Consider the following 25,526-nt stretch of genomic DNA (forward strand, 5'->3'; position numbering starts at 1 on the left):
GGTTGAGAATCGTGACTGCCTTGTCCTCAATCAGCAAGAGTTCACGTTGCTCTTTTTGGTGTGGATGTGCATCAAATGATGCCGGCTGTGACCCTGAAGCCCAGGGAGCAGCCTGAAAGCTTTGGTGGGAACTTTAATTGTGCTGCTTTAACCTGGGGGCAAGTCCTCCCACCACCTCAGTGTTCAGAAAAGCCCGAAGCAAATGTAAGTGAGGGAAATGAGGGGTAGGCCACAAAACGTGGGGAGGAGGAAGTAACCTGGGCTGTCCGGATGGCCAGGGAGGGGTAGCCCAGGGCTCCTCTCTGGGAGCACACGTGCTGGTTGCCCCTCCTCTCCCTCCCGGAGTTTGTCCACCAGGCTCTGGCAGGCCCCAAGGTGCAGTCTTTTCCTCGCTGCTCCGCAGCAGCCCCACTGACTGTTTTCCTTCCCATCTGTATTCAAGTGCCCATAACTTTGGAGGAAAATGACCTTTGGGGTTGAGGTTTTCTAGTGTTTGCTCTTTGTCCACAGGGACTTTTTTTTTTTTTAAGGAAACCTTGAAGAGACTCCATCTGCATTTTGAGTTAGAACTATGAGTAAAGGCATTTCTTTTTTATAGAAAGTTGTCCAGATGCTGGGTTATTTGGGGAGGGCAGGGTTGGAGGAGGGTTGATGGTGATAGGAGAAGGGATAATATAGAAGAGGGGCATTTGGTGGGTTTTTGGTGTAGTTTGAAGCTGACTCCTCATTATTAGTCTTGTGAAAGAGACATTTTGGAAAACTTCACAGGAAATTGATTACGATCCCTACAGATCACACTGTATTGGTCTCCTCCTCCATTTGAGGCTGAGCAGCAGGAGGCCCCCCCTCCCACCCCCCAGCCCCCCACCCCCTCATACACACACATTGCTGTTGCTCTGTATTCGGCTTCTTCCCTTCTCTGCTCCTGGTTCCTGCACTTTGCAAGTGGATGGAAAGGTCATTCCCTAGAGAAAGAACTCACCCCTTCCTTGCCTTTCACTCGTCCTGGTCCAGGTTCCTCCAAGTGGGAGGGGTTGGGTCAGGCTCTTTAGCAGGAGGGCCCAGTTGCTGGGTTGCTGTCCATCTGCCCATGGCCCCAGTCAGCCCGCCTCCTTTTTCTGTACAGACAGGCGAAGGCGCTGACGCTATTCTATTCTTCTAAACTGGGAAATGAAATGCAAAACCGACGTTAATGTAACATTATGGTTGAGATTAAATGCACCAAAATCAGGAAATTCAAAGTTATGCTTCCCACAGCAACTATAACTCAGCCTCATCTGGCGTGTGTAGTATTTTGTGTTAGTGCGGATGGTGTTATATGTTAAGACATTAAAGTTAACACCATAAGCAGAGCACAAAATGCTTGAGGGGGCTGAGTTATGATGACTGTGTGAGCCATAAGTGTTCTTGCATAGGCTCTCAACTCCTGGAATAATTTTTCCCCTGCCCATCAGACCAATTATTGCCTTTCTTCTTAGTTATATGTCTGCTTTAACACATCTCTTCTTCCAGGGTCACTATAAATGAATTCCTCTATTGGTGGCCAGTGATGGGTGGGAATGGGGCAGCCCACTAGGCCCTTTTGTCCTTTTTGTTGCTGCTTCCATAAATGTGGTGCCTCCCCTGCCCCCTCCCCAGGCCCCCCCTCCACAGGCTGCTGTTTCCTGGTGGTCCCTCATCGGGATGGGCCTCCCAAGGCTCTCACTGTGGCTCCTCACTAGTGCTCCCTGAATGGGAACAAGCATTTGCTGTGTCCGGGTCTTGGCCCTGTTGAAACTTCAAGTGAAAGCCGAACGGGCCTTCTTTATTCGGAGCAGACATAGCAATGGGAAAGTAAAATATACATCTCGGGGAGCGGAGCACCGGTGCCTGGTGGCGCTCTCTGGTGTGTCTGGCATAGCAGAGGTACAATCGAGGTGGGTTTATTTGCACTGTTCAGTCTGCTCCTCTACCTTCCCCAGGGTTTATACCTTTAACCTGCCATAGCGTGTAGCTAGGCTCTGGAGTTGCCTGGGGGTGGGACCAGGAACTTTCCTTGGGAAGCGCTGGGTCACTGGTAACAAAATCAACCACGTAATTTAGTGCAAATCAGGAGACATTTCCCCCAGCCTGTTATTATCTGGTGGCCTCTCCAGGGCTGAGACAGCTGTTGGAATGCAGATTTTGTTAGACACTGGGCTAAGGTTGGTGGTGGGGAAGAGCTCCAAAGAATGGGGCCATTGATGAATGGTGAATGAAATCAGGGATTGTAAATGAACAGTGACACTGAGCTGCCTTTTAAGGTTTTTGTTGGACATGACAAAACCAACCAAGTCTGTAAAAGAATAGGGAGGACCTCATGGTAACCACCTTAGAGGCAATGAAAAAGCCTCTTTTTACTCTCTGGATAAAAACTTCAACCTCTATGTTAGATGCCAGGATATAAAAACAAGAAATGGTTCCTACCCTCAAGGGGCTCATAGTCAAGGAACATGATAACCACCATCGCCTGGGTGAGTACTTGGCACAGTGGGCGCACAGAGCAGGGGAACAGTCAGCCCTGCTTCTGGAGGGGGGTCGCATAGCTCCCCATTAAGGAAAGTCAGGAGGTCAGGAGTGCCAAGTGGACCCAAGGGCTCTCAGAACTGCTGTAGCAGGAACAAAAGAAGGTGCTCACAGAATGCACCAGGACCAACTGACTGAAGTCTGAAAAAACTGAGCTGGATTGCAAGCTTGCTTGTGTGGATGTTGAAAATGAGGGAGAGGGAGGATGAAGACTTTGAACTGGCAATTTTTTTTCTTTTCTTTTTTTTTTTCTGTGCCACGTGGCTTGCGGGATCTTTCAGGCCCCAACCAGGGATTGAACCCAGGCCCTGAAAGCATTGAGTCCTAACCACTGGACCACCAAGGAAGTCCCAGAACCCAGCCAATGATTTCACCATTTGGCTAGCAGGATTGTCTGTATCATTATTATGGTATTTTTCACATTCAAGAACATCAGTGAGACTATAAAAGCTACAAAAGGTTTAAGAGAATTTTATGCAATAAAAGTGTGAGAGGCGGAAGGGTGAGGGTCAAATAGAAATATGTGAGCTAAGGCCCTGAGGCATTGTCAGGGAGCTGCCCCGGAAGATAGCACTTGGCTGGACTGTGAGGTCTCTAGGGAGAGGCAAGGGCTAGGGGACGACATCACCCCCAACCCCCTGCTCCCAGTACTGGCAGTTAGGATCTGAATCTGCTAGGCATCCCATGGGAAGACCTCCTTCCATAGACTGGGGAGGTTTATACCCTTCAAACAGATAAATGGCTGGCTGACTTAACACTGAGAACAGAAGGAAGGAGGGAAGGATTAATGAAGAGGCAGGAGGAGAGAAATGACTTGCTACAGACGGGAGAGGGTGGAAGGTGGGGACAAAATGAGCTGTCCGTGTGAGCAGCAGCAACAGGTAACAGTCACAGAAAGAAAGCCGGTGCTTTGGGAAGGGGAGGGGGAGTGCAATCCTGAGGAGCATTTAGGGTTGGTCTTGGGCTTCACTTCACTTCTCCCTGCCCCCGTCCTGTCTTGCTTTTCCTCTCCCCTCTGTTGATCACATTTCGTACTTTGTAGACCGGAATCGCTTGTCTGACATGAGGAAAACAGATATTAGGAGGCGCTTCCTCCATCTCTGTGTCTTGTTGGGAAAAAGGGTCCTGCATCATTTTGATTAAGACGCTTTGGAATGATTATTTTTTATCCTCTTATCCTAGGTGTTCACAATACTTAAAAAGCTCCCACAGTCATACATTTATGTGATGAGTTTTGAGCTCTAGCTGTGGAACTTGAGTCATTGCCTAAAAGCCTGGAACAAGAGTGTTCCCGGATTGACATTAGCCAACCCCACCCCCACCCCCGCCCCCCAGGCTGGCAGGTCTGCGGCAGAAGGGTGAGCAGGCTAGGACAGGCACAGATGGTTTGTGTGTGTTGAGTGCTGCTATGGGCAAAGCCTGGTTAGGTACTGGGAGAATCAGAAAGGAGGGAAGAGAACTCTGGAGGGGAAGTCAAGCATTATGGAAGCTCTTCACTTGAAGTAAAACTGCCTTGGAATGGGCTTGTTTAGACCCTGACCCTCCCGTCTAGTCAAGGCTATGGTTTTTCCATTGGTCATGTATGGATGTGAGAGTTGGACTATAAAGAAAGCTGAGTGCCAAAGAATTGATGCTTTTGAACTGTGGTGTTGGAGAAGACTCTTGAGAGTCCCTTGGACTGCAAGAAGATCCAACCAGTCCATCCTAAAGGAGATAGGTCCTAGGTGTTCATTGGAAGGACTGATGTTGAAGCTGAAACTCCAACACTTTGGCCACCTTGTGTGAAGAGCTGACTCATTTGAAAAGACCCTGATGCTGGGAAAGATTGAAGGCAAGAGGAGAAGGGGATGACAAAGGATGAGATAGTTGGATGGCATCATCGACTCAATGGATATGGGTTTGGGTGGCCTCCAGGAGTTGGTGATGGACAGGGAGGCCTGGCTTGCTGTGGTTCATGGGGTCGCAGAGTCGGACACGACTGAGCGACTGAACTGAACTAAACTGTCTGTAGTGGCCAGTAGGAGATCTTGGTCCAGGGTAGTAAATGTCTGTTGTGAGTTCCACTGTTCAGTGCCCTGGTCGGTGTCTAGTCCAGGGGAGGCCCTTCCAGCCAAGGGCTTGTCTGAAGGCTAACTGCTAGCAGAGGCTCTCACTGGGAGGTGCTGATGTTGCTGAAAGAAAGGACGTGCAGAGTCCACAGTAAGGTTGATAAAGTAAAATCGGCAAGCCAGGAAAGGAAGTGTGAATGTTGTTGAGTGGAAGAGAGGAAACAGAAGTAGATGTCGTTAGCCAGTGTTCAAGGGAATGGAAGGGAAGGTGTTCCAAGGGGTTAAATATGGGCAGAGGGAATCCGGTTAGGAGCTATTACTTGAAAGTGGGTTAGTGGGTTGGACTAAGGTGGTGATGGTGGGAATGGAAAAGAGTTTTGTGTTGTAGCCCTTAGATCTGCTGGGAAAGAATCAAGCTTGAGAACCATACTCTTTAGTAGCTCATAGCTTTTTGGGGTACTGGTGGGCTCTGGTTGTCAGTGGTGCTAAGAGATTTGGTGAGGAGTGGAGAGGGGAAACCCGCGGTGGTTATAAACGGAGTGCTCTGCACTGAAGGCCTTTGTCAGGGACACCTGACGTAGGTGGGCTTAATGATGTAGGCAGTTACTTTACTCCTGTGGTATCTGTTTGATGACCTGTTTGACCGTGTCCTTTGGGAAGTAGATGGTGATAGTGGGTAGGCTGAAAAGCTTGGAATGTTGCTCTACCAATGTGATAAACTGAGGGCCATGGCTTGAAATTGCAGTGTCTGAAATGGAGTTCAGGGACTCTGTATTGATCACAGTCTGTGCTCCCCTCTCCCCAGCACTGCTGCTGCTACTGCTGCTAAGTCGCTTCAGTTGTGTCCGACTCTGTGCGACCCCATAGACAGCAGCCCACTAGGCTCCTCTGTCCCTGGGATTCTCCAGGCAAGAACACTGGAGTCGGTTGCCATTTCCTTCTCCACTGCATGAAAGTGAAAAGTGAACGTGAAGTCACTCAGTCGTGCCCGATTCTTAGCAACCCCATGGACTGCAGCCTACCGGGCTCCTCCATCCATGGAATTTTCCAGGCAAGAGTACTGGAGTGGGTTGCCATTGAATGAAAAACCAACTGATCCGCTGAAAGGGATTGGTAGCTGGAGATGGAGGAGGCAGGATTGATGCCTGGGAGGAAGCATGCCATTTTGATAAGGTCTCCTTTCACTAGAGAGGTAAGGTGACCAGAGAAACAATGCCAGGGGCAGGCCTTAGAGGAAGTTCATGGTATGGCGTGGAGGTGGTGAGGTGTCTCCAGCTCGGGCCCTCAGGCTATTGTAGGAATTGCTGTGATCCTGCTCTACATCTGTGGCCAGTGTTAGGCTTAATCAGGACCAGGGGTATAAAGAAAGCTCCTGGCTGATGTCTGTAATGAGAGGTCTTCCTTGGAGAGGTATCTCCAGCCCCACTTTTTGGTTCATTTTTCTGGAGAGAGTAGTATGATGAGTGCTCTGTGGGTAGCTGATGCCCTGGGTCTTGATCACGTTATTGAAGGGAGCAGGCGTTGCCTTGGCAGGAGGACCTCTTGCAAGCTTCCTAACAGAAATGTGTCAAGTTGCTCTACACAGTTCTGGGATGTGACATGCCAGCTTTTCTACCATGGATCTCTGCAGCCAGGAGAATGAAATGTCTGATGGCAGAAGCCAGGAGTGGTTGGCAGGTATAAAGGGCTCACCTGAGAAGCTTGCAAGTGGGCCGAGCAAGGGTTTATTCTAAGAGTCAAGAACCCTGGGCTCTGATGTTCTTTTGTCAGTATCTCTGTGATAAGGACTCAGTCACACAGATATTCTAGACTATACCTTGGCTAAAATGTGGTCTGAGAACCAGTGGCATCCCCATCCCCTGGGATCTTGTTAGAAATACGGAATATCAGGCCCTTGCTGTTCAGTTGTTCAAGTCATGTCTGACTCTTTTGTGACCCCCATGGACTGTAACCAGGCTCCTCTGTCCATGGGGTTTTCCAGGCAAGAATACTGGAGTGGGTTGCTATTTTATTCTCCAGGGAATCTTCCCGGACCAGGGATTGAACCCAGGCCACCTGCGCTGGTAGGTAGATTCTTTACCACTGAGCCACCTGGGAAGCCCGTTATCAGGCCCATCGTTAGATAGAATGTAGTTTGACAAGATGTCAGGTAATTTGAAGTCTGAGAAACACTGCTCTACTCCACCAGTGGTTCTCAAACTTCAACAAGTCTTAGAATTACCTGGAAGCTTTTTAAAACACAGATTGCTGGGTCCACCCTCAGGGTTTCTGATTCAGAAAGTCTGGATTGGAGGCCAGAAACTTGCATTTCTCATAAATTCCCAGGAGATGGGAATTTATGCTGCCTGTAAGGGAACGTGCTTTTAAGTCACTGACCACCTTAGCTTTCTTGTCTATAAAATAGGGCGGTGATGCCTGCCTTATGGAGATGTGGATTCCGATGAGCCAGTGTGCGAGAGAAGTGTTCAGGCAGTGTGGACAAGATGTCAGTCTGTGTCACTTGCTTACTGGTCAGTGATTTTGAAAATCTGCCGTCATGGCAGCCCAACTGTTTCCCTGTCCTGGCTTCTGGCTGTTGGGCACACACAGAGAGCAGGGATCTATGAAGCTCCCTTGGGGGATGCTGTCTTCTGTGAAGAGACTAGCGGCCCCTGGGACTGTGAATGGGAATTACTGTGCAAGGCTTCCTGAAGCCCAACTAGCCTCTCTGGGCTTCTCTTCTAGTTGCCTGGCCAGAGCCCGCTCTCTGCCTGAGTGGGCCTGGTCTGCCTTGATCACCTGTTACTCAGCCCCACCTCTTCACTCCTGGCTATGGGTCTTCAGTGCAATATTTGCATTGATTGGAAAAAATGGACTTTGTCAAACCAAGCCCTTAATTCATCTTTTGTGTTACCGAACTTTCCCCACCCTAGTGGCTGATTAACTGAATAGGCTTTGGCTGCAGCATGTGCCCTTGTGCCAGAATGTGGACTCTCAACCTCCCCTCAAAGTGAGGTGAACCGAGGCAGAGGCTGTTCTATGAGAAGCAGTATAGCAGAGTGCTTAGGAGCAGGGACTCCAGAAATGGACCCTCTGGATCCGAGTCTGGTGTCCGCCACCAGTATGCGGTGCAGTATGACCTGCCTTGAGTGAGTTACTTGTACTTTGTATGCCTTAGTTGGCATTATTGGCAAAATGGGATTAATAATAGTACCAATCTTATAGGACTATTGGGAGGATAAAATATAAGAGCTTAGAACTGTGCCTGGCATGCATGTAATAGCTATATGTGTCAGCTCTTGTTAGGAGAATTCCTACTAATGTTATTTTGACTCATGGCCTCATAGTAAGCTATTGGGGTACAGCAGGTAGCTGGGAGGCAGGCCCTCCTTCTCTGGGGAGCATAAAGAGAGCCTGCAGGTCCTCTATCAACATGTAGACGGAGCCACAGCACTATCCAAAGAGAGTTTTTCCCTCCATTAGAATGGTGAGTTGAATTTGGCGCCCTTCCACTTCCATGCCCTCCTGTGCTGCTGCCCCTGGGGGACCTCTCCTGCACACAACCTGAGATTTGTTTAAATTAATTCCCTGACAAATGTAGGTATACAGGTAACTATAAAGAAATCATTTGGTTGTTTGCTGCCCGGAAGGGTCAGCTTCACAGAGGCCACTAATATCAGAAGTTATTTACAATTGAGTATCTGAAGATGTTTAAACTGAGGCTGATTCAGAGTCGTGTGTGTGTGTGTAGACACCAGCTTGTACACCCCTGGGTGAGGATGTAGTTTCTAAGATTTTTGGTCTCCTTCATTTATTGGTATTATATGTTTTTAAAAATTCAGATTTCAGTAAAATCTAAATTATAATTCAGTTTGCACTCCCCCTTACCCCCGCCGCCGTAAAGAACAGCAGTCTCTATTTTCACCCCCTTTTCTATATTTTAATTGCTTTGGGGTCTATGGGAATGGGTGAAGACAGACGTGTAGGTGAAAAATCAGCCTTGTACAGCTTCAATTTTTTACCCTTCCTTGTCCTGAAACTTCGAGCATCAGCTCTCATCTGTCAAAGTGTAAATCAGCAATTAAAACCCAAACAGCCAAATGCCAAAGATGACCTGAAGCACAAAGCAACTGACAAACAAGTCCGGACAAATCGACGGGTAATTTATAAGCTTTGCCCTAAAATCTAATTATTTGGCAATTCGAATTTGCAGCCAGCCAGGGCTCAGCAATAAATTTAACCCGCCATAAATTATTTAGGAGCAGGCTGTGGTGTAAATCAAAACCACGAGTGTTTGTTTAAGAAATAAGCTCCTTGTGCATAAAATGTCTTTTTTTCTCCCCCCCAAAGGAGAAAAACTGTTAAGTCAACTACGGTCCCTTCATTACCCAGCGCAGCCTGCACTTCTCCCTTCTCCCTCTCAACTTCCCCTCTTCCCTGTGGTCAAGAGGCTCCTTGATCCCTTGGAGAAAGGTCTTGCCTTTGCATGAAACTTTTATCCAAAAATCTTTGTCTGGATAAAATCCACGTTTTCACTAGGTACTGCTTTTTCTGCCTTGTCATGTGTTGATGTTGCTTTTGGATTTTGTCAAACCTTTCTCTGCAGGAGTGCACACTTTTTGAACTTTGAATCAGTGGGTGGAGAGAAGGCATAGATTAGTTGTAAACTGAGAGAATGCCGGAGAAGGCAGTGGCAACTGACTCCAGTACTCTTGCCTGGCAAATCCCATGGATGGAGGAGCCTGGTGGGCTGCAGTCCATGGGGTCGCTAGGAGTCGGACACGACTGAGCGACTTCACTTTCACTTTTCACTTTCATGCAGTGGAGAAGGAAATGACAACCCACTCCAGTGTTCTTGCCTGGAGAACCCCAGGGACGGGGGAGCCTGGTGGGCTGCTGTCTCTGGGGTCACACAGAGTCGGACATGACTGAAGCAACTTAGCAGCAGCAGAGGGAATGCCAGTTCCTAGATTGAGAAGGGGGAGCCATGAAAAATGATCTGCTCGTTTCAGAGAAGACCATAGAAAGATTGGCTCAGGGCAAAGAAGAATCTGTGCTTTGGAGAAAAGGTCTGTAAGAATGCCACACTATTAAACCCTCTGTCCCATTGTCAAAAAATGCCTAACCCAAAGTCCTTCTGCTTAAAATCCTTTTGTTGTTGTATCTTTGAATATAGTCTTACCACTGCAGACACTTTAGCTTAAGGGAGTTGGAATACCCTGAAAGCAACCTACACGTTTATTTATTATAATCTACTGATTGTGGGCGTGAAATTTCATTTGAAATGCTGTTGCAGTTTTGTCTTCAGTTTATCAAGAGAATCACTGGGGTTCCTACTTCAGCAATTAGAAAGTAGCTGCATTTGAAATCTTTGCTCCAAGTGAAACTTCGACTCAAAAAGATAAAAGAATATTTGCTTGGTGCTTCCTTTTTATCTCTCTGTCTTTCTTCCCCTTTAAAAAAATACTTACAGCTGGCATTTTATTGAGTGAGACAGCAGATACAATAGGTTTGGAACCATGGGTACTTTGAGAAATCCAAGTTCTAAGGCTTTTGTGCTTAGTTGTCAAGTTGTGGCTAGTTCCCATCCATCATCAGCAGACCAGCTTTTTGGGGTTGTGGTGCTCTGCCCTTGGACAACCTAGTAGTGCAGGTAGCCGTGGATGGTGTAGGGTGACTAGCTGTCCTAATTTTAGCAGGTTTCTGCTCCAGGAATCTGTGGTCCCAGGCACACAGAAAACTGGGACGTTGGTGGTTTGTAGCAGTCGAGGGAGGCTGGGAGATGAGAGGCAGGGGATCAGGTAGAAAAGTTCTTTGCAGCCTGGCTCTGCCACCTCCCATCTTGTTACCTTAGGTAGGTCACTTCACCTCTCTGGTCCTATGGAGAACTCTGTGAAAACAGAATTTTCCTGTTAGAGGCATGCTCTTGGCTTCTCTCTTGACATTTATCAGCCCCTTTATGTGTTTACTTACCGAAAGCTGAGCGTGGGGTCTGTGTGCTGGAACAGACCTGGGTGCTAGAGATGCAGACTGAAGGCTCATAGTTCTCACCCTCCCTGAGCACAGAGCCCAGCACTGTGTGTGTCCCTGCAGCTGTAGTGGAGGCTTTTCAGCTGGAATCCTGCAGGCCTTTCTGCCTGGATGGTTCACATTCATTGCTCTTATAACTCAAGAACAGTCTTTCTTCTTAGCAGATAGAGCACTGAGCTCCTTAAAGACAGTCTTTTAGACTAAAAGAATCAGATCTTTCTTGACCCTTCAGATTTTGAGAGCTGTTAGTCCTACAGTCTTTAAATCTCATTTTCCCCATTTGGAGTCCCAGCTCTGTCCCTTACTAGCAGTGCAACCTTGAGCAAGTGACAGCTGCTTTTGGGGTCTTAGTTGTTCTGTAAAACAGGCCTAGTAGGGATTCCCATTTCATGAGCTGTTAGGTAGATTCAGTGTCATCATTCCTGTTGCCCGTTTAGCAGAGTGTCTGCCACTGCTGTTGTTCAGTCACTCAGTCGTGTCCGACTCTGCAACCCCGTGGGCTGCAGCTTTCCTGCCCTTCACCATCTCTTGGAGCTTGTTCAAACTCATGTCCATTGGGTCACTGGTGCCATCCAACCGTCTCATCTTCTGTTGTCCCCTTGTCCTCCTGCCCTCAATCTTCCCAAGCATCAAGGACTTCTCTAATGAGTCTGCTCTTCCCATCAGGTGGCCAAAGTATTGGAGCTTCAGCTTCAGCATCAGTCCTTCCAGTGAATATTCAGGACTGATTTTCTTTAGGGTGGACTGGTTGGATCTCCTTGCAGTCCTAGGGACTCTCAAGCATCTTCTCTGACACCACAGTTCAAAAGCATCAATTCTTCAGCGCTCAGCTTTCTTTATGGTCCAACTCTCATATCCACACATGACTACTGGAAAAACTGTAGCTTTGACTAGAAGGACCTTTGTCGCCAAAGTAACGTCTCTACTTTTTAATGTGCTGTCTAGATTTGTCATAGCTTTTCATCCAAGAAGCAAGCGTCTTTTAATTTCATGGCTGTAGTCACCATCTGCAGTGATTTTGAAGCCCAAGAAAATAAAGTCTGTCACTGTTTCCATTGTTTCCCCATCTATTTGCCATTAATGGGAAATAGTCCAGTGATGGGACTGGATGCCATGATCTTCGTTTTTTGAATGTTGAGTTTTAAGTCAGTGTTTTCACTCTCCTCTTTCACCTTCATCAAGAGGCTCTTCAGTTCTTCACTTTCTGCCGTAAGGGTGCTGTCATCTGCATATCTGAGGTTATTGTTATTTCTCCCAGCAGTCTTGATTCCAGCTTGTGCTTCATCCAGCCAGCATTTTGCATGATGTACTCTGCATGGAAGTTAGATAAGCAGGGTGACAATGTACAGCCTTAGCGTGCTCCTTCCCAATTTGGAACCAGTCTGTTGTTCCATGTCCAGTTCTAACTGTCTACCACATCAGTTCAGTTCAGTCACTCAGTTGTGTCCGACTCTTTGCAACCCTGTGAATTGCAGCACACCAGGCCTCCCTGTCCATCACCAACTCCCGGAGTTCACTCAGACTCATGTCCATTGAGTCAGTGATGCCATCCAGCCATCTCATCCTCGGTCGTCCCCTTCTCCTCCTGCCCCCAATCCCTCCCAGCATCAGAGTCTTTTCCAATGAGTCAACTCTTTGCATGAGGTGGCCAAAGTACTGGAGTTTCAGCTTTAGCATCAGTCCTTCCAAAGAAATCCCAGGGCTGATCTCCTTCAGAATGGACTGGTTGGATCTCCTTGCAGTCCAAGGGACTCTCAAGAGTCTTCTCCAACACCACAGTTCAAAAGCATCAATTCTTCGGCGCTCAGCCTTCTTCACAGTCCAACTCTCACATCCATACATGACCACTGGAGAAACCATAGCCTTGACTAGATGGAATGGGAAGAATGAAATGATTCCATCTTGTGTTTGTCTCTGAAGGTGTTGGGGCCAGCTCCTCACTACCCCTTGCCCAGGCTCCCAGCACTTCGGAGAGAGGAGACGCATCACATTGTATTTGCCTTTGTGTCTACACCCAGCCCCTGCCTGGTAAATAGTAGGTGCTTAATAGTATTTGTTTATGACCTGATGATGATGACAATATGACTTACCTTCCAGGATTAAAAAGGGTAAGATGAGAAGATGTATTTGAAAACGTATAATAAAAAGCATAACCCTGGGTATGTTGCTCCATTAAGATACTTCTCGTAGTGCATTGTTCGTCATTTGCTCTTTTGCTCTCTGGTTCATGTACTCCTCCAAAGCAGACCACATCTTATCTCTAAATCACACTCCCACAACCTGACCAGAGTCCCATACAGAGTAGATGCTCAGGTAGTTTAATTGGATGCAAACATCATACAGAAGTAAGGAATTGTGAAATTACTATTAGGGCTTGAAAAGAGGGCTGTTAAACACAAACCAGTTCTTCTTTCCTTCATGGTGCTGCCTTTACACAAGCAGACACTCAGCTGTTCCTTTAAACAAAACTTTGTCCAAGGGGAATGAGGAAATTGAGGGAGGGCAAAGGAGGAAGGGCAGAATAACAGGTTCATGATCCGAACAGCTGCCCCTAGAAGTTGCCACTTAGGGACATCTTCATAAGCTTTGGGTGGAATGAATGTGATCAGCCTATAGCTTTGGGGTTCCCTCTCTGATCATTATCAGCTGAAAACTTATGAAGTGTTTGGCCTACCCTAGGTGTACAGGCTGCAGAGTTTTGTCAGCTGGTACAGACTGGGGGTCCTCTCCCATGAATGGGCTGTTGAGAACAGTGCTTTGAGGTTCTGGGCTTGTCTGGGCAGTATGGAAAGGTTAGAAGTAGCTAAATGAAATCCTTTTTGTTCTAATTCCCCAAAGGGTCTTCTATCAGAAGTTCCTCTTTTGCATCTTCCGTGGCTCAAAATATGCCAGTGTGTAAGGTCGTTGTTACAGTAGCTGATGGTGGTGCTGAGGTAGGACCCCTGCAAAGTCATGTTCTGAGATTGGCCTTGTTCTTGGTCTTGGAGAGAAGGCTTGGCTGATGGCCAAACAACATTGGAGAGGTGTTTAGGATAGGTCCAATCTGCTGCATGCTGGCCCGCAGACATTTCAGAGGGGTTACCGCTCTTCATAAAGAGCCAAGGCTGACTTGTTCCCCCTCTCTGGGAGGGTGATTTTGAGTGTGAGCGCTTAGGTTGGCTCCATTTCCCCAGGGGCGAGGAAGCCAGTGGCAGGAAGGATTGAGCTGCAGTAGGGAAACCCAAAGGCCAAGTTTTAAGAGTGTCTACTGGGAATGCTGACTCGGTGCTGGTCAGAGCGGGAGCTGAAGCGCTTACTATTTTACAATAAATACTAATAAAATTCTGGATCTATAATAACATTTCAGATCTCTAAAACAAACCATGTGCTTGTAAAAAAGTGGAAAGAGATCAACTTTAAGCCATAAATTCTTGGTAATAGAGGGGTTTTTTTCTATTTATGTTTGATAGATATTTTTGTTTCCAGAGGAATGTCAACTCCTAATTTCATAATGTATCATGGGCTTAAGAAAATTGAATTTAATAAAAGCCAGAGACGAATGGCATCCTTAAAGGTCCCAACACTTGTCTTTATTAGCAGGACAAACTGCAGGTCTCCAAACACTGCTTCTCTCCAAATGAAAGTTTAAATGAAAAGTACAGTTGTGTCACAGGTTAAATTTCATTGTGGGCCCAGCTAACATTGTTAGTGAGGAGCTGGCTGTATTTGTTTCCTTAGACACCAGGGCTGCCAAACCCACCAGGCTATGGAGCTCTTTCCGTTGGAGAAGTGTTTCTTCTGCTTAGTGGCAGAGAAAGGATATATCAGAAACGAGCCTAACTCAGATGAGCCCCACCTCAGAGTTAGAGTCTGGAAATATTGGGTATCTGATTTTTCAAGGGGGCCGGTGTGTACTTTGTGTGTGTGTGTGTTTTGTTTTTCAGAGCCAAACTCTCCTCTCTGGCCTACCCTGTGGTACTCTGGGAGGAGAGGCACCACTTAGTTTAAGCAGCAGCCTGGGCCTCCTCTCCTCTCCTCCTCTGCCTCAGTCTTAATTTTTCCGCCCTTCCTGTCTCTAGGGGCTCCTGCCAGCTTCCCCATCCTTGGGGCAGCCCAGGGAACCCAGGCAGCCAGAAGCTTTGAATTTCTCTGTCATGAAATCTGGCTGCCTTGGTTTGGTCTTCAGTCCTGCTGTGATCTGTTGGATAAAGATGCTTGAAAAACGAATCCCATAGAGCAGGTGTGTTTGGTGGGGAGACACCAGGCCGTCCTGGAATATCAGGGAGATAGGCCATTGCTCCTTCCGTCTCCCCACTCATCCATTTCCTGAATGCAGTCAGGTGTCAGCGGCTTCTGTGTTGTTTCTCTGGGCTGTCCCTGGAGAGAACCAATTTGCCTTGATTTTAGTGATGCTGGAAAGGTCCTCAGCAGAATGGGTGATCTGGGGAAAGGATGCTACTGGAGCTGACTGCAGGGGCCACTGAGTGGGCAAAGCCTCCCTCCTGTCTCTGCAGTGGAGGCCTCTTTCACATGCTAATTTTACTCGGAGGATTTTGCTTTTATTTATTTTTTTTATTATTTCCTATTTGTCTCTTCCAGATGTTTTCAGGGCAGTTTTTGTGTGTGTGTGTGTTGTAAACTAATTCCATTCATGTTTTAAAAATTTATGAAAGCACTAATAAAAATGTCAAAGTGGTAAAAATGTTAGCTTTTCCTCTGCTTTGATTAAATTTTGCAAACTGTTTTTGAATATTAAAAAGCAATAATTTTTTTTATTCTCTCTCCTGGCTTCCCCTCGTCTCTCCGGCGCGTGCGTGCTCTCTCCAGCCCTCTCCCCCCCGCTCTGGCGTGTTCCTCCCTTCCCAGGAGCGATGTATGAAGCGGGCTGCACAGTCGGCATGCTGCAAGCCTGTTTGCACACCAGGACCTTGGTGCTGTGCATCTCTATTAAATAACGGAGACAAATTAATCTTAGAGACACCAAACAAATTGTCACTCCTCCTCGTTCTCTTCCATTACGTTCCAGTGGACTGGGAAGGGCTGGCTAAGCGATTGAGTTATGGGGGGGCCAACGCTGAGGGGTGGATGTGCTGCCTGAGAGAAAGGTGGGAGGCACTAGCTCTTAATACTCTTACTCAGGTTTCTCCTCTTCAGTATCGTCTTTGGCTCCTTTGACTTTACTTACTGCTTATCTCTCTCTCTCTGTTTTTTTTTTTTTTTCTTTTTGTAAAAGCTAACGAAACTCGTTGGCTGTGTTTAAACTTCATGCACAGAGGTCTGTGCATTAGTCTGATGGCTGGTTATCTATGTGGCTGGAGACTTAGGCCCCTTCCAGGGAAGGGACCCAGGCAGGAGGAAAGGGGTTCTCCTTTTAGGGGCTGGAGTGAGCAGACCCCTGCTGGAGAACCAGGGGTGGGGGGGAACAGGGCCAGATGCTCCCACTGTGTTCTTCCCCTTCCCAGAGACCATGGGGGTGGAGTGTGTGTCGGGTCCCTGGAACCTGTGAGGACGTTAACTGTGGGAGGCTCAGGATTATAACTGAGCTGGCATCTTCTCACTCACAGTCTTCAGTTTGACCTGGCAGGAGCTAATGAGTCCAAAACACTCCCCCGTTCTTGATTCTGAGTTGTTTGAGATGGTTAGTTTAGAAAAAAACAACTGATTCTTCCTTTTCTGTGCCTTTGCCATTCCAGGAAATCATCGAGTTCCCCATCCTGAAGCTAAATGGCCGGACCATGGAGATTGAGTCTACCTTTCACATGTATGTCCAGCCTGTAGTCCATCCACAGCTTACTCCCTTCTGTACAGAGGTAAGGGCCCTGGCTAGCGGCAGGTGCTGCTGGGACAGGAGCTTGGGGATCATTGGTGCTCTATACCGGCTGCTTAGGGAAAGCATAGGTCTTCTCAGTGGTTAAGGCAGGTACACATTGGGCCCAGCAGTTGGCTTTTTACAAAGTCTGCCACTCCCCTTGGATCACTGTGGTCATCGGGGAACCCAGGGAGAGTAGTGATTCACTCTTCCCTGTAGTGATTCCCGGCTTCCCTGACACTTTCCCTTCCTCGTCATGCCTACCTTTCCTGGTAAACCAGGCACTTGGAGTCTAGGAGTCGGGTGGTGCCTCTAGGGTTCAGCTTCTTTTCAGTTCCATTTCCCCTTAGGGTCCTTGGCAGGAGGTGAAGATTTCAGCTTCTTGGTTATGTAGAGGCTTTCTTAGCTGTCTGGTGATGTTTTTCTGTCCTTGAATGAAGTGGTGCTCTGTGAAGCATTGATGGAGTTTGTGGGAAGCACAGCGCTATCACTAAGGAAAGAGATGGGCAGTCCAAGTTGGGTATGAGGACAGCATGGCCAATGCGGAGATGTCTTTATCCTTATCCTAGGCTGCTTCTGTACTTGGCCACCTTGCCAACAGATTAGTGTGGCCCCATTTTATGGATTTTGAAACTGGGACTGAGATCTCGGCGCTTGCTAGGGGCTCAGAAGGGCCATTGGCAGAGAGGAGGTGCCCCAGAAGAGTCTGACTCTCAGGACTGTATGAAGAAGCCTTCTGTGGCTGCTTTTCCCTGTGGTGCGTCATGTTATATGCTCTGTACTGGGGTGGTGGAATCATGAGCCAAGTGTGTGTGGTAGCAGAGATCCTGGGAAAACGTGAAAGCAAGGCGATCAAACCAGTCAATCCTGAAGAAAATCAACCCTGAATATTCATTAGAAGGACTGATGCTGAAGCTGAAGCTCCAATCCTTTGGCCACCTGATACGAAAAACTGACTCATTTGAAAAGAAGCTGATGCTGGGAAAAGATTGAGGGCAAGAGGAGAAGGGGGCAGCAGAGGATGAGATAGCATCACTAACTCAATGGACCTGAGTTTGAGCAAACTCTGGGAGATAATGAAGGATGGGGAAGCCCGGCGTGCTGCAGGTCATGGGGTTGCAAGGAGTTGGACATGATTTTGCGACTGAACAACTAGCATTTTGGGTGAGAGTACATTAGAGACTTTGTGCCATCATCCAGGGACCTGCTTTCTCCATATGAGTGAATCAGGAGGACAGAAGTTCTCAAGTAATCCCCAAACAATCCCTTTGGTGTGGAGGGGGTTGGGGAAGTGCCTGCCTGTGCTGGTTGGGGAGCTCAGTGGTCTCTGATACTAATTTAGCCCAGATATGAGGTCTTGAGCTCCTAGCCTTGATGCCAATGCCCCAGGTGGGCCTTTTGTTGTAGGTATCCAACTGCCAAGGTGTCTAGTCTCTCCAGCCTTTTGTTGTTCCAACCAATGGTGATGAGGCTCTTGTGTCTCCCCTCATTCCCCTGGGAATTACCTGTACCACTAGGGGGCGCTAATCTGTCCTGTTTCCCCCTTTGGGAAAAAATCGTCACTTTAATGATGATGAAAATCCCCTTCCTTATGGGAAGGGAAGGGAAGGAAAGGGAAGACTTTCCTGAAACTAGCCAGGTTCTTGAGCCCTCCACTGGCCTGAAAGTGTAGTGTCCCCTTATCTTTTCCTTCCTCCTTTCTGTGTGTGGCCTCCCCCTTGGGGCCTCCAGTTCCAGCTCACTGCCTGACGTCCACAGGCAGGCCTAAATTGGAGGAAGCTGGTACTTGTTTAGGGGTGGAACGGAGCATTGCTGGAGCTCAGCTCTGGGCAGGAGTGGACGCTTGAGGATATTGGGAAACGGGGATTTTTCAGAGCAAAGTTGCTACTGCTTCTCTTTTGAGGGAGGGGAGAAGGGATTGCAAGACTCTGATGAGAGATGGTTTTTTTTCTGGAAAGTCTCACCGAGGGACACGCATACATAATTTGGAGGGTAGTGGGCTGGGTGGCATAGGATCCTCCTTATGAAGCCTGCTCTGAAGCGAGGCTGTGACTCTGCTGTAGGCATGGATTCTGCCGTCCTTTCTCAGGCTCCCAGAGCTCAGAACTCCTCCCTGGCCTGGTCCCTGCTTTTTCATCTAGCCTCAGATCTCCCTGCTTCATCTCCCCCTCACTTTCCACAGTCTGTCTCTACACACGATGGTCCTTCTGCCTGTGTGCCCCGCCTGCCCTCCTGCTTGTCCTCCAGCACTCTGCTCAGGGTCACCTTCTCTGGGAAACCTTCACTGAGCCCAGGCTGGGCCGTGCTCAACCCGGCACGGCACCGTCAGATACGTTATACTGCAGTCATTTGTCCATCTCCTCACTAGACTGTGAGCTCCTTGATGGCAGAAACTAGATGTGATCCCTGTCGGTCCTATCCTTAGGGCCTGGCGCCAAGTAAAAATCCATGTTCCTCAAGTGGCTGGTGTCAAGGAGTTTTTCTACCACAGCCTGCCTCCCCCCAGGGTAGCTGTACTGCTCACTGCTCTTTTGAGTAAGTAACGTCTTCTTTGAAAAACCTCAGGTCATCTAGATATCGCCCTGTCTTCGTACTAGATGGACTGTAATGCCAAGGGAGGCACAGACCCAGGATGGGGCTGTCCTTCTGAGACCTCATCCAGTCTGGCAGAATGTGCCTTTGCGGACGGGGAAGGGTGAGATCATTCCAGCCACAAGGAATCTTTCATTGGTAAGGGTAAGGAACAACCCCAAACCTCCAGATTTTTCTAAGCAGGTCCTCCGGGAGGATTTTCTCTCTTGGACCAGAAGTTTTTCTTTAAAGAACCCTGGCCATGTGTGTGCACGCGCGAGCACATGCTTGTGTTAGGAGAGAGACAGGCTCAGCGCCGGGCAGCCAGAAGAGGGGTTCTGCCTTGAGTGAATCTGCAGCCCGCGTGCAGACACTCTCACTGCTCTGAGTGATGAACATGTCATTAGCCTTCTTGAGGTCCTTTCTTAGTCCCAGTTGATAGGCTGCCTGGAGATGTTCTGACAGAAACAGGATGGGGGTGTGTTTTCTTCCTTCCCAAGCCCTTTCCTACCACCTCTAGAATCCACTCCAGCTCATTACGTCTCTGCCTGTAGCAGCTGGGCTGCTGCACAGTCCCTGACCACGTGCAGTCCTTTTTGTTATTGTTGTCACTATGGAAAAAAAACAAACTAGGAAAAAATACCCATTTTGCTAAATGCCAGTAAAGGGCTTTGTCTTGCACCTGTACTTGTAAAGGGTGAGATTTATTGGTCTCTTTGTCTGAGGAGAAAGAGTGGGTCTGATTATCAGATTGCACACCAGAGACAAGTGCTTATGTAATCAACAAACTATCTTGGTGTCAGAATACGATTGTGCTGGAGATAAACTGTGAAGGGAGAAAGCACTGGATGCTGACATGCTATTGGCAGCGAGCATCCAGGGCTGCTTCCTGTAGTTGCCCGTATTTACGAACGAGGAAGCCCACTCGTCCCCAGACAGAGCTCTGGTGCGGGTAGGGGATCTCAGTCACCAGTTACGTTATCAGTCAGGGTCAGAAGCCCCTCGCCTTGTGGTTTCTGAGTCTGGGGAAGCGGGAGTTAATCTGTAATCCCTCAGTGAAAGGAGCCACAGAGCACACATTAATCCTTCCTCTCACCTCTCCTGCTTTAAGTGGTTAAGGTCTCTGAGCTCTGTTTAGCCTGTGAGCCCTGGTTCTCAGCTTAATAAATACTTGGCTTTGCTCTAGTACCTTTCATTGTGAGAATGTGAAAGCTTTTTACCAACATATTAACTCAAGTGGGAATGGGCTTAAATAGCAGCGTGAAAGATTTAGGTTAGGCCTAAGGTATCACTTCCCAGTATGTATTTTATTATATTTTCTTTCTTCCTCACAGTTTCTGGTATGTCTTATAGGTTGTCGGTATCAGGTACGGGGATTGACTTCTTAAATTTCACCCTCCACCATCTTCATCGAGTGCCTTGACAGAGCTGATCAGATGTGGTCCATTGTTGGAGGCGTTAATGCAGGGGATCGAGGCCTGTTCCTCAAGCCCCTGTGTCTCTGGGGGTTGAGTTCAAGTCCCTTAGCTGTAAGCTGTAAGCCATGCCTTGGACCACAGGCGGTTTGGGAAACATGGAGAGAGGAAGCCAAGCTCACTAGGCTCCTCCCAGTCTGATGATTCTAGGATTGCTGACCACTGCGGGGGAGTGTGAGAAAGCCCCAGAATTCTGGAGGCCATCTGCACCCCTGCACCCGACAGTGTCAGGAGGCGGGCCTAGTCTTTGGTGAGAGACCCCGCAGGTCAACACCTCGGTGGCTGTTTTCGATGTTGTGCTTTTCCTGGGACCTAGGGCAGGTGCTGACCTCAGTCCCATCTCCAAGGAGTGAGGGTTCTTGGCAAGGATGCTGTTGGTCTCCTGTGTAAGAGGGATTTTCTGGAAGCCCTTCAGAGTTCATCTGAGTGACACTTGGTGGGAGCCAAGAGGAGGAGGCCCAACCTTGCCTTGGGAAACTCAGACTGGACACGAGACTGTGAGCAGACCCTGGGGCTTTCCCTGACAGGTGGCTCTGTGCCCTCTTTTCCAGGATTGTCCTGATCCAAAGCCCCAGCGCCAGGCTTGGGGATGTGACTCAGCCCTAGGAGAACCTAGCAGGAGAGAAGCTGGGCGAGAAAGGGCAGTAGTGGGTGCAACCAGTCATCTGGCTGTGGGACCTGGAGTTGGCAACAGGCCTGCTCCAGACCCTGCCGAGACAAAACACAGGGCCCCGCCTGCTCAGTTGGCTCTGGGTGCCGACTGGACTGGGCCAGGACTGGGCTGCCAAGAACTCAGATTCCACAATGGCAGGGTTGTCATGCCTTTCTTCACTGCTGGATTCCTGCTTGCTTGAGTGGGGCCCAGCCTTTCCAGCAGTAGATGCTGACTGAATGGAAGGAGAAGTCTCAGCACTCCACGATGAAAGCCACAAACCTGGGGCTCTTCCCTATCCCCACCCGAGCCCTCAAGGGACCACCTTTTCTTCTCTTTGGCTCAGGCCCTCCCTCTGCTGGGCAGTTCTTTGGTCTTCCAAGCAAGGAAAGGGTGTAGAAGTGCCAGCCGGGTGGGCATGCTGTGGGTTAAAGCCTCGCGAAACAACAGTGTAGTTAATCTTTCTAATTTATTTTCCTTTTAGACCATGGGAAGTCTGTAGGCAGCAGCTGTTACCCAATTAAAATACAGATTAATATAAAAACAGTTTCTGGAATATAAAATAGAGTGGCTGTGTCCTTACACTTCCTTAAAATACCACCTAATAATGACTTGATGAACTACAGAAACCCACCTAGAGGAACTCAGCGTTCTTAAAATGAAAATTTCTTCCCTAAAAGGTGTGTATTACCATTCCGTGTAAGTCGCTATGAGAAAATAACCTTCCCTCTTAGAGCCAGCGGTTTGTGTGAGTTGGGTATTTGGTATTCATTACACATAATTATAGTTTAATTGGAGTTTAATCCCCACCCCCCACACTTAAAAAAAAAGAGAAGTTTCCAAGCAGGCCTGAGATGCTACTCTGTCTGGAAGTGGCCGGGGGCATGCTGGCCATGGTGATTTCCAGCTGGGTCCACGTCTGTGCAGGGGCCTCCTGCTGCAGGCCGTGAAGGCAGCCTCTCTAGTCTGTACTTGAGGGATATTTTCCACTTCAAAATAAAGCAGACCAAAGCACCAAGCTGGTTGGAACCTAGGCCTGACCTGGGTGGAGCAGAGGCCCTTGAGTGAGAAATCCTCTAGACTAGGTTTGTAGGTTTTTTCCTCTGCTGAAGGTGCCAGTTTCCTGCTTGGCCAGCTGGTATCGAGGGCCCAGGAATGCAGGGTGAAGGGTGGATGCCTGGGGGGCACCCTGGCCCTTGACTGGTGCAGAGCGGGAAGTGCTGGACACCGAGGCTCAGAGAAAGGGGGACTTGGAACTAGAGGTGCTGGTCCCATGTGCGGGCATTCCCTGAGTTCTGCAGGAACTCCTAAGGAGCCTGGAGGTGAATTTACTTGGGCTTCCCAGGTAGCTCAGCTGCTAAAGAATCTGCCTGCAGTGCAGGAGACCCTGGTTCGATTTCCAGGTCAGCAAGTTCCCCTGCAGAAGGCATAGGCTACCCACTCTAGTATTCTTGGGCTTCCCTGGTGACTCAGATGGTAAAGAACTCACCTGCAATGCGGGAGACCTGGGTTCAATCCCTGGGTTGGAAAGATCCCTCAGCCTACGTGAAAACTAAAGCCTTGATAGCTTCCTTGATGGCTCAGCTGGTAAAGAATCTGCCTGCAATGGGGGAGACCTGGATTTGATCCCTGGGTTGGGAAGATTCCCTGGAGGAGGGCATGGCAGCCCACTCCAGTATTCTTGCCTGGAGAATCCCCATGGACAGAGGAGCCTGGCGGACTACTAGCACAGTAATTCGGGAGGAGTTATTGCACCTACTGAATACAAAAGATGTGTAAAATCAGATTTTCTGCAACATGAAAGCTGAAAACAGGTCTGAGATCCAGCCCTTGCCCCCATCTCGGGGCAGGAAGTTGTGGGGGTACGTGATCCCCAAGGCTTCTGCCAGGTTTGGAGCCTACAGCTGTGCAGGTCAGAGGCTTTTACTGTAGAAGGAGGAAAACAGAAAAGACTCCAGTCCAGCTTTGAGTCCCTGCGTCCCTGGTTTCCACCCATAGGCTATTTCTCTTTCCTTTCAGCTCACCGGGATTATTCAAGCCATGGTGGATGGTCAGCCAAGCCTGCAGCAAGTGCTGGAGGTAGGTTGAGTGACCTTTAATTCCTGACCTCTGACCCCTTCCTGCCGCCTTCCCCTCCCTCCCCTCCTGAGAATGTAGCCGTGTAATTTGACTATGATTATGGCTTGATTAGAATAACATTTGCTGTCACATCAGTGACATGCTGTTGAGAGTATTGAACCATTGATCTGTCATCTCCAGCTGTTCCCGTCAGGGTTACTGACAAGATGTCCGCGCGCCCCCGGGAGTCGGTGGAGGCCCCGCCTGCTCGCAGCCTGAGGCTGTTGCTGGCCGGTGGCTCCAGCGACTATCGGGCAGCCTGTGCCGGGAGGCTGGGAGCAGGGGAGCCGAGCTGCGGCACTGTGGGCGGCCCTGGGGACTGGAGGTGTTTTTGTTTAGCTTTAGTGTTGGCTTCTTGTGGCATGTGAGCACTTCATTAACTCGCCCAGAACTCCCCATTGATGGCTTTTGTTTGCTGTCAGCTCCTCCAGGAGGTGCGGCCGGCCCGCCTGCCCCACTGCAGCTTGCCGCTGGATGCATTGTGCCTGTCAGGGGTGCGGAGGCTGCACGGGGTAATGATTCCTAATCAGAATAATTACAACAATTGCCTATGTGAGGAAAATCAAATTAAAGGCTTTAGAACCCTTGGCAGAGACCACACTTCTGGGATGTTCTCCTTGGGGAGCTGGAAAAGGTTAAGACGCGCTTCTTATGCTCCAACCTGAGGGAGTCGGGAAGCCGTGCTTGGCCTCAGCTCATCTCCCACCCCCACTGGCCTGGGGTTTTCAGAGAGAGAGAGAGAGAGAGAGAGCCCCCCCCGTATCCCCGCCCCCGGAACTTCCTTCTCTAGGGGGAGGGGAGAGGAGAAAAAGCCTGTGGATCGCATTAGGTGCTTTATTTATCCTTAAGAGCAACCCACTCCAGTGTTCTTGCCCGGAGAATCCCAGGGACGGGGGAGCCTGGTGGGCTTCCATCTAATGGGTCGCACAGAGTCGGACACGACTGAAGCGACTTAGCAGCAGCAGCAGCAGCAAGAGCAGCAAGCCCCAAGCTCTGCCCTGATCACAGGAGCAAGCCGTGTGTCTGGGAGGACAGCAGAGCACATGTATGCTGGAGGGAGTAGGGTGGTGGCAGGGAGGAAGATCTTTTTCTTGAGTCCAGAGGGCCTGTCCCATGGAGGAGAGACATGCAGACTGAGTTTCCTGGGGCTCCTCAGGGTGGAACCAGGGCCAGAGAGACAGGTCCAGGCTCACCCAGCAGCCGAGTATGTTTCCAGTCCCAGGGAGCATGCAGGCCCAGGCTCTGTGGCTGGTCAGGCTCTTGAAGGGTTGGGAGAAGATGAGCTCTGAGGTGTCTCCCAGCCCCACTGACCCTCTTCTTGGGTGGGGAGATTCACCCTTATGACTAAGGGGTCTCCTCACCCTGGACTGCTCTCTCCAAGACCAGACTCAAGGAGAAAGAGGGGACCCTTCTGTCCCTGTCTTCAGCCAGCATCCCAGAGCGAGGCCAGGGGACAGGCAGCTTTTCCCTGGAGTGTCTCTGGCTGGGATCTTGGGAGGAAGATGCTTTTTCTGGGCCAGTACCAAACCAGGGCTGTTGAGGTTATGGAGTTTTCTCCTGGGTGGTGCTGGTTGAGGGGGAGGTTGGTCTTCAGGAGGCTTTCCCCTGCTGACCCCGAGCCAACCCTGAAACAGGGTGCTCAGAGGAGTCTGCGTCTCACCCAGTCTCAGTGTACTTTGTGGGTGAAGAGGGGAGATTGCTCGCATTGAGGGAGTCTCTGGGGGCTCGAGGAGACCAGACTGGGCTCCACTTTTTCCCATGAGCCCTGAGCTGGTTAAAGAGCTGAGGAGCTAGTTCTCATCCTAACCAAGGCCTTGAGCAGATGGCCAGATGGGTGTTTGTTCAACACATTTGTTCTTGCCGATCTCAGACTAGGCTTCTCCACACCTTCAGTAGTCAGGAAGGCTAGCTACTGTGGGTTGTCTTGGTGGTCCGTCCAACCATCTCTCCATTCAAACAGAGAAGGGAAGGAAAAGGACAGGCCTGATTCCAAACACATGACTTCCCTGGACAGCCTCGTAGCAGAAGCTGCTCACTGAATACCTGCTGCATGAGTGAATGGCCTTGGCCCTAAGCTTCCAAGGAGCAGCGAGTGCTTCCCATGGTAGAGGCCTGGTCTTGCTGGGCGTTGCCTCCTGACAGTCCTGTCCTGTCCTGCTCTCTTTTCCAGGACCACTGCTCAGGAGTTGGGGCGTTGGGGAGCCCCCTAGCAGGTGGGGCACTTACCTTGGGGATTTAAGGCCAGTGAACCGGAGCGAGATTAGCTGACTTAGGGAGCTCCAGGTTTGCCTTACCTCTTTTCTTACATAATGTCTTCCTCA

The 25,526-nt window shown here is 49.2% G+C and overlaps 1 protein-coding gene across 14 annotated transcripts in view; it reads left to right on the forward strand.

The window, feature by feature from the left end:
- ERI3 (ERI1 exoribonuclease family member 3) overlaps positions 1–25,526 on the forward strand; it is a 132,492-nt gene that overhangs the window by 18,395 nt on the left and 88,571 nt on the right. For all 14 annotated transcript variants that reach the window (XM_040231379.1, XM_040231376.1, XM_040231372.1 and 11 more), the window contains 2 exons: positions 16,274–16,390; positions 23,107–23,166. In XM_040231379.1, coding sequence (XP_040087313.1) covers positions 16,316–16,390; positions 23,107–23,166 — 135 coding nt within the window. In that variant the 5' untranslated portion in view covers positions 16,274–16,315. The remainder of the gene's footprint in view (positions 1–16,273; positions 16,391–23,106; positions 23,167–25,526) is intronic.

Source organism: Oryx dammah, unplaced genomic scaffold, assembly GCF_014754425.2.
Source record: "Oryx dammah isolate SB20612 unplaced genomic scaffold, SCBI_Odam_1.1 HiC_scaffold_28, whole genome shotgun sequence".
NCBI classification, from domain to species: domain Eukaryota; kingdom Metazoa; phylum Chordata; class Mammalia; order Artiodactyla; family Bovidae; genus Oryx; species Oryx dammah.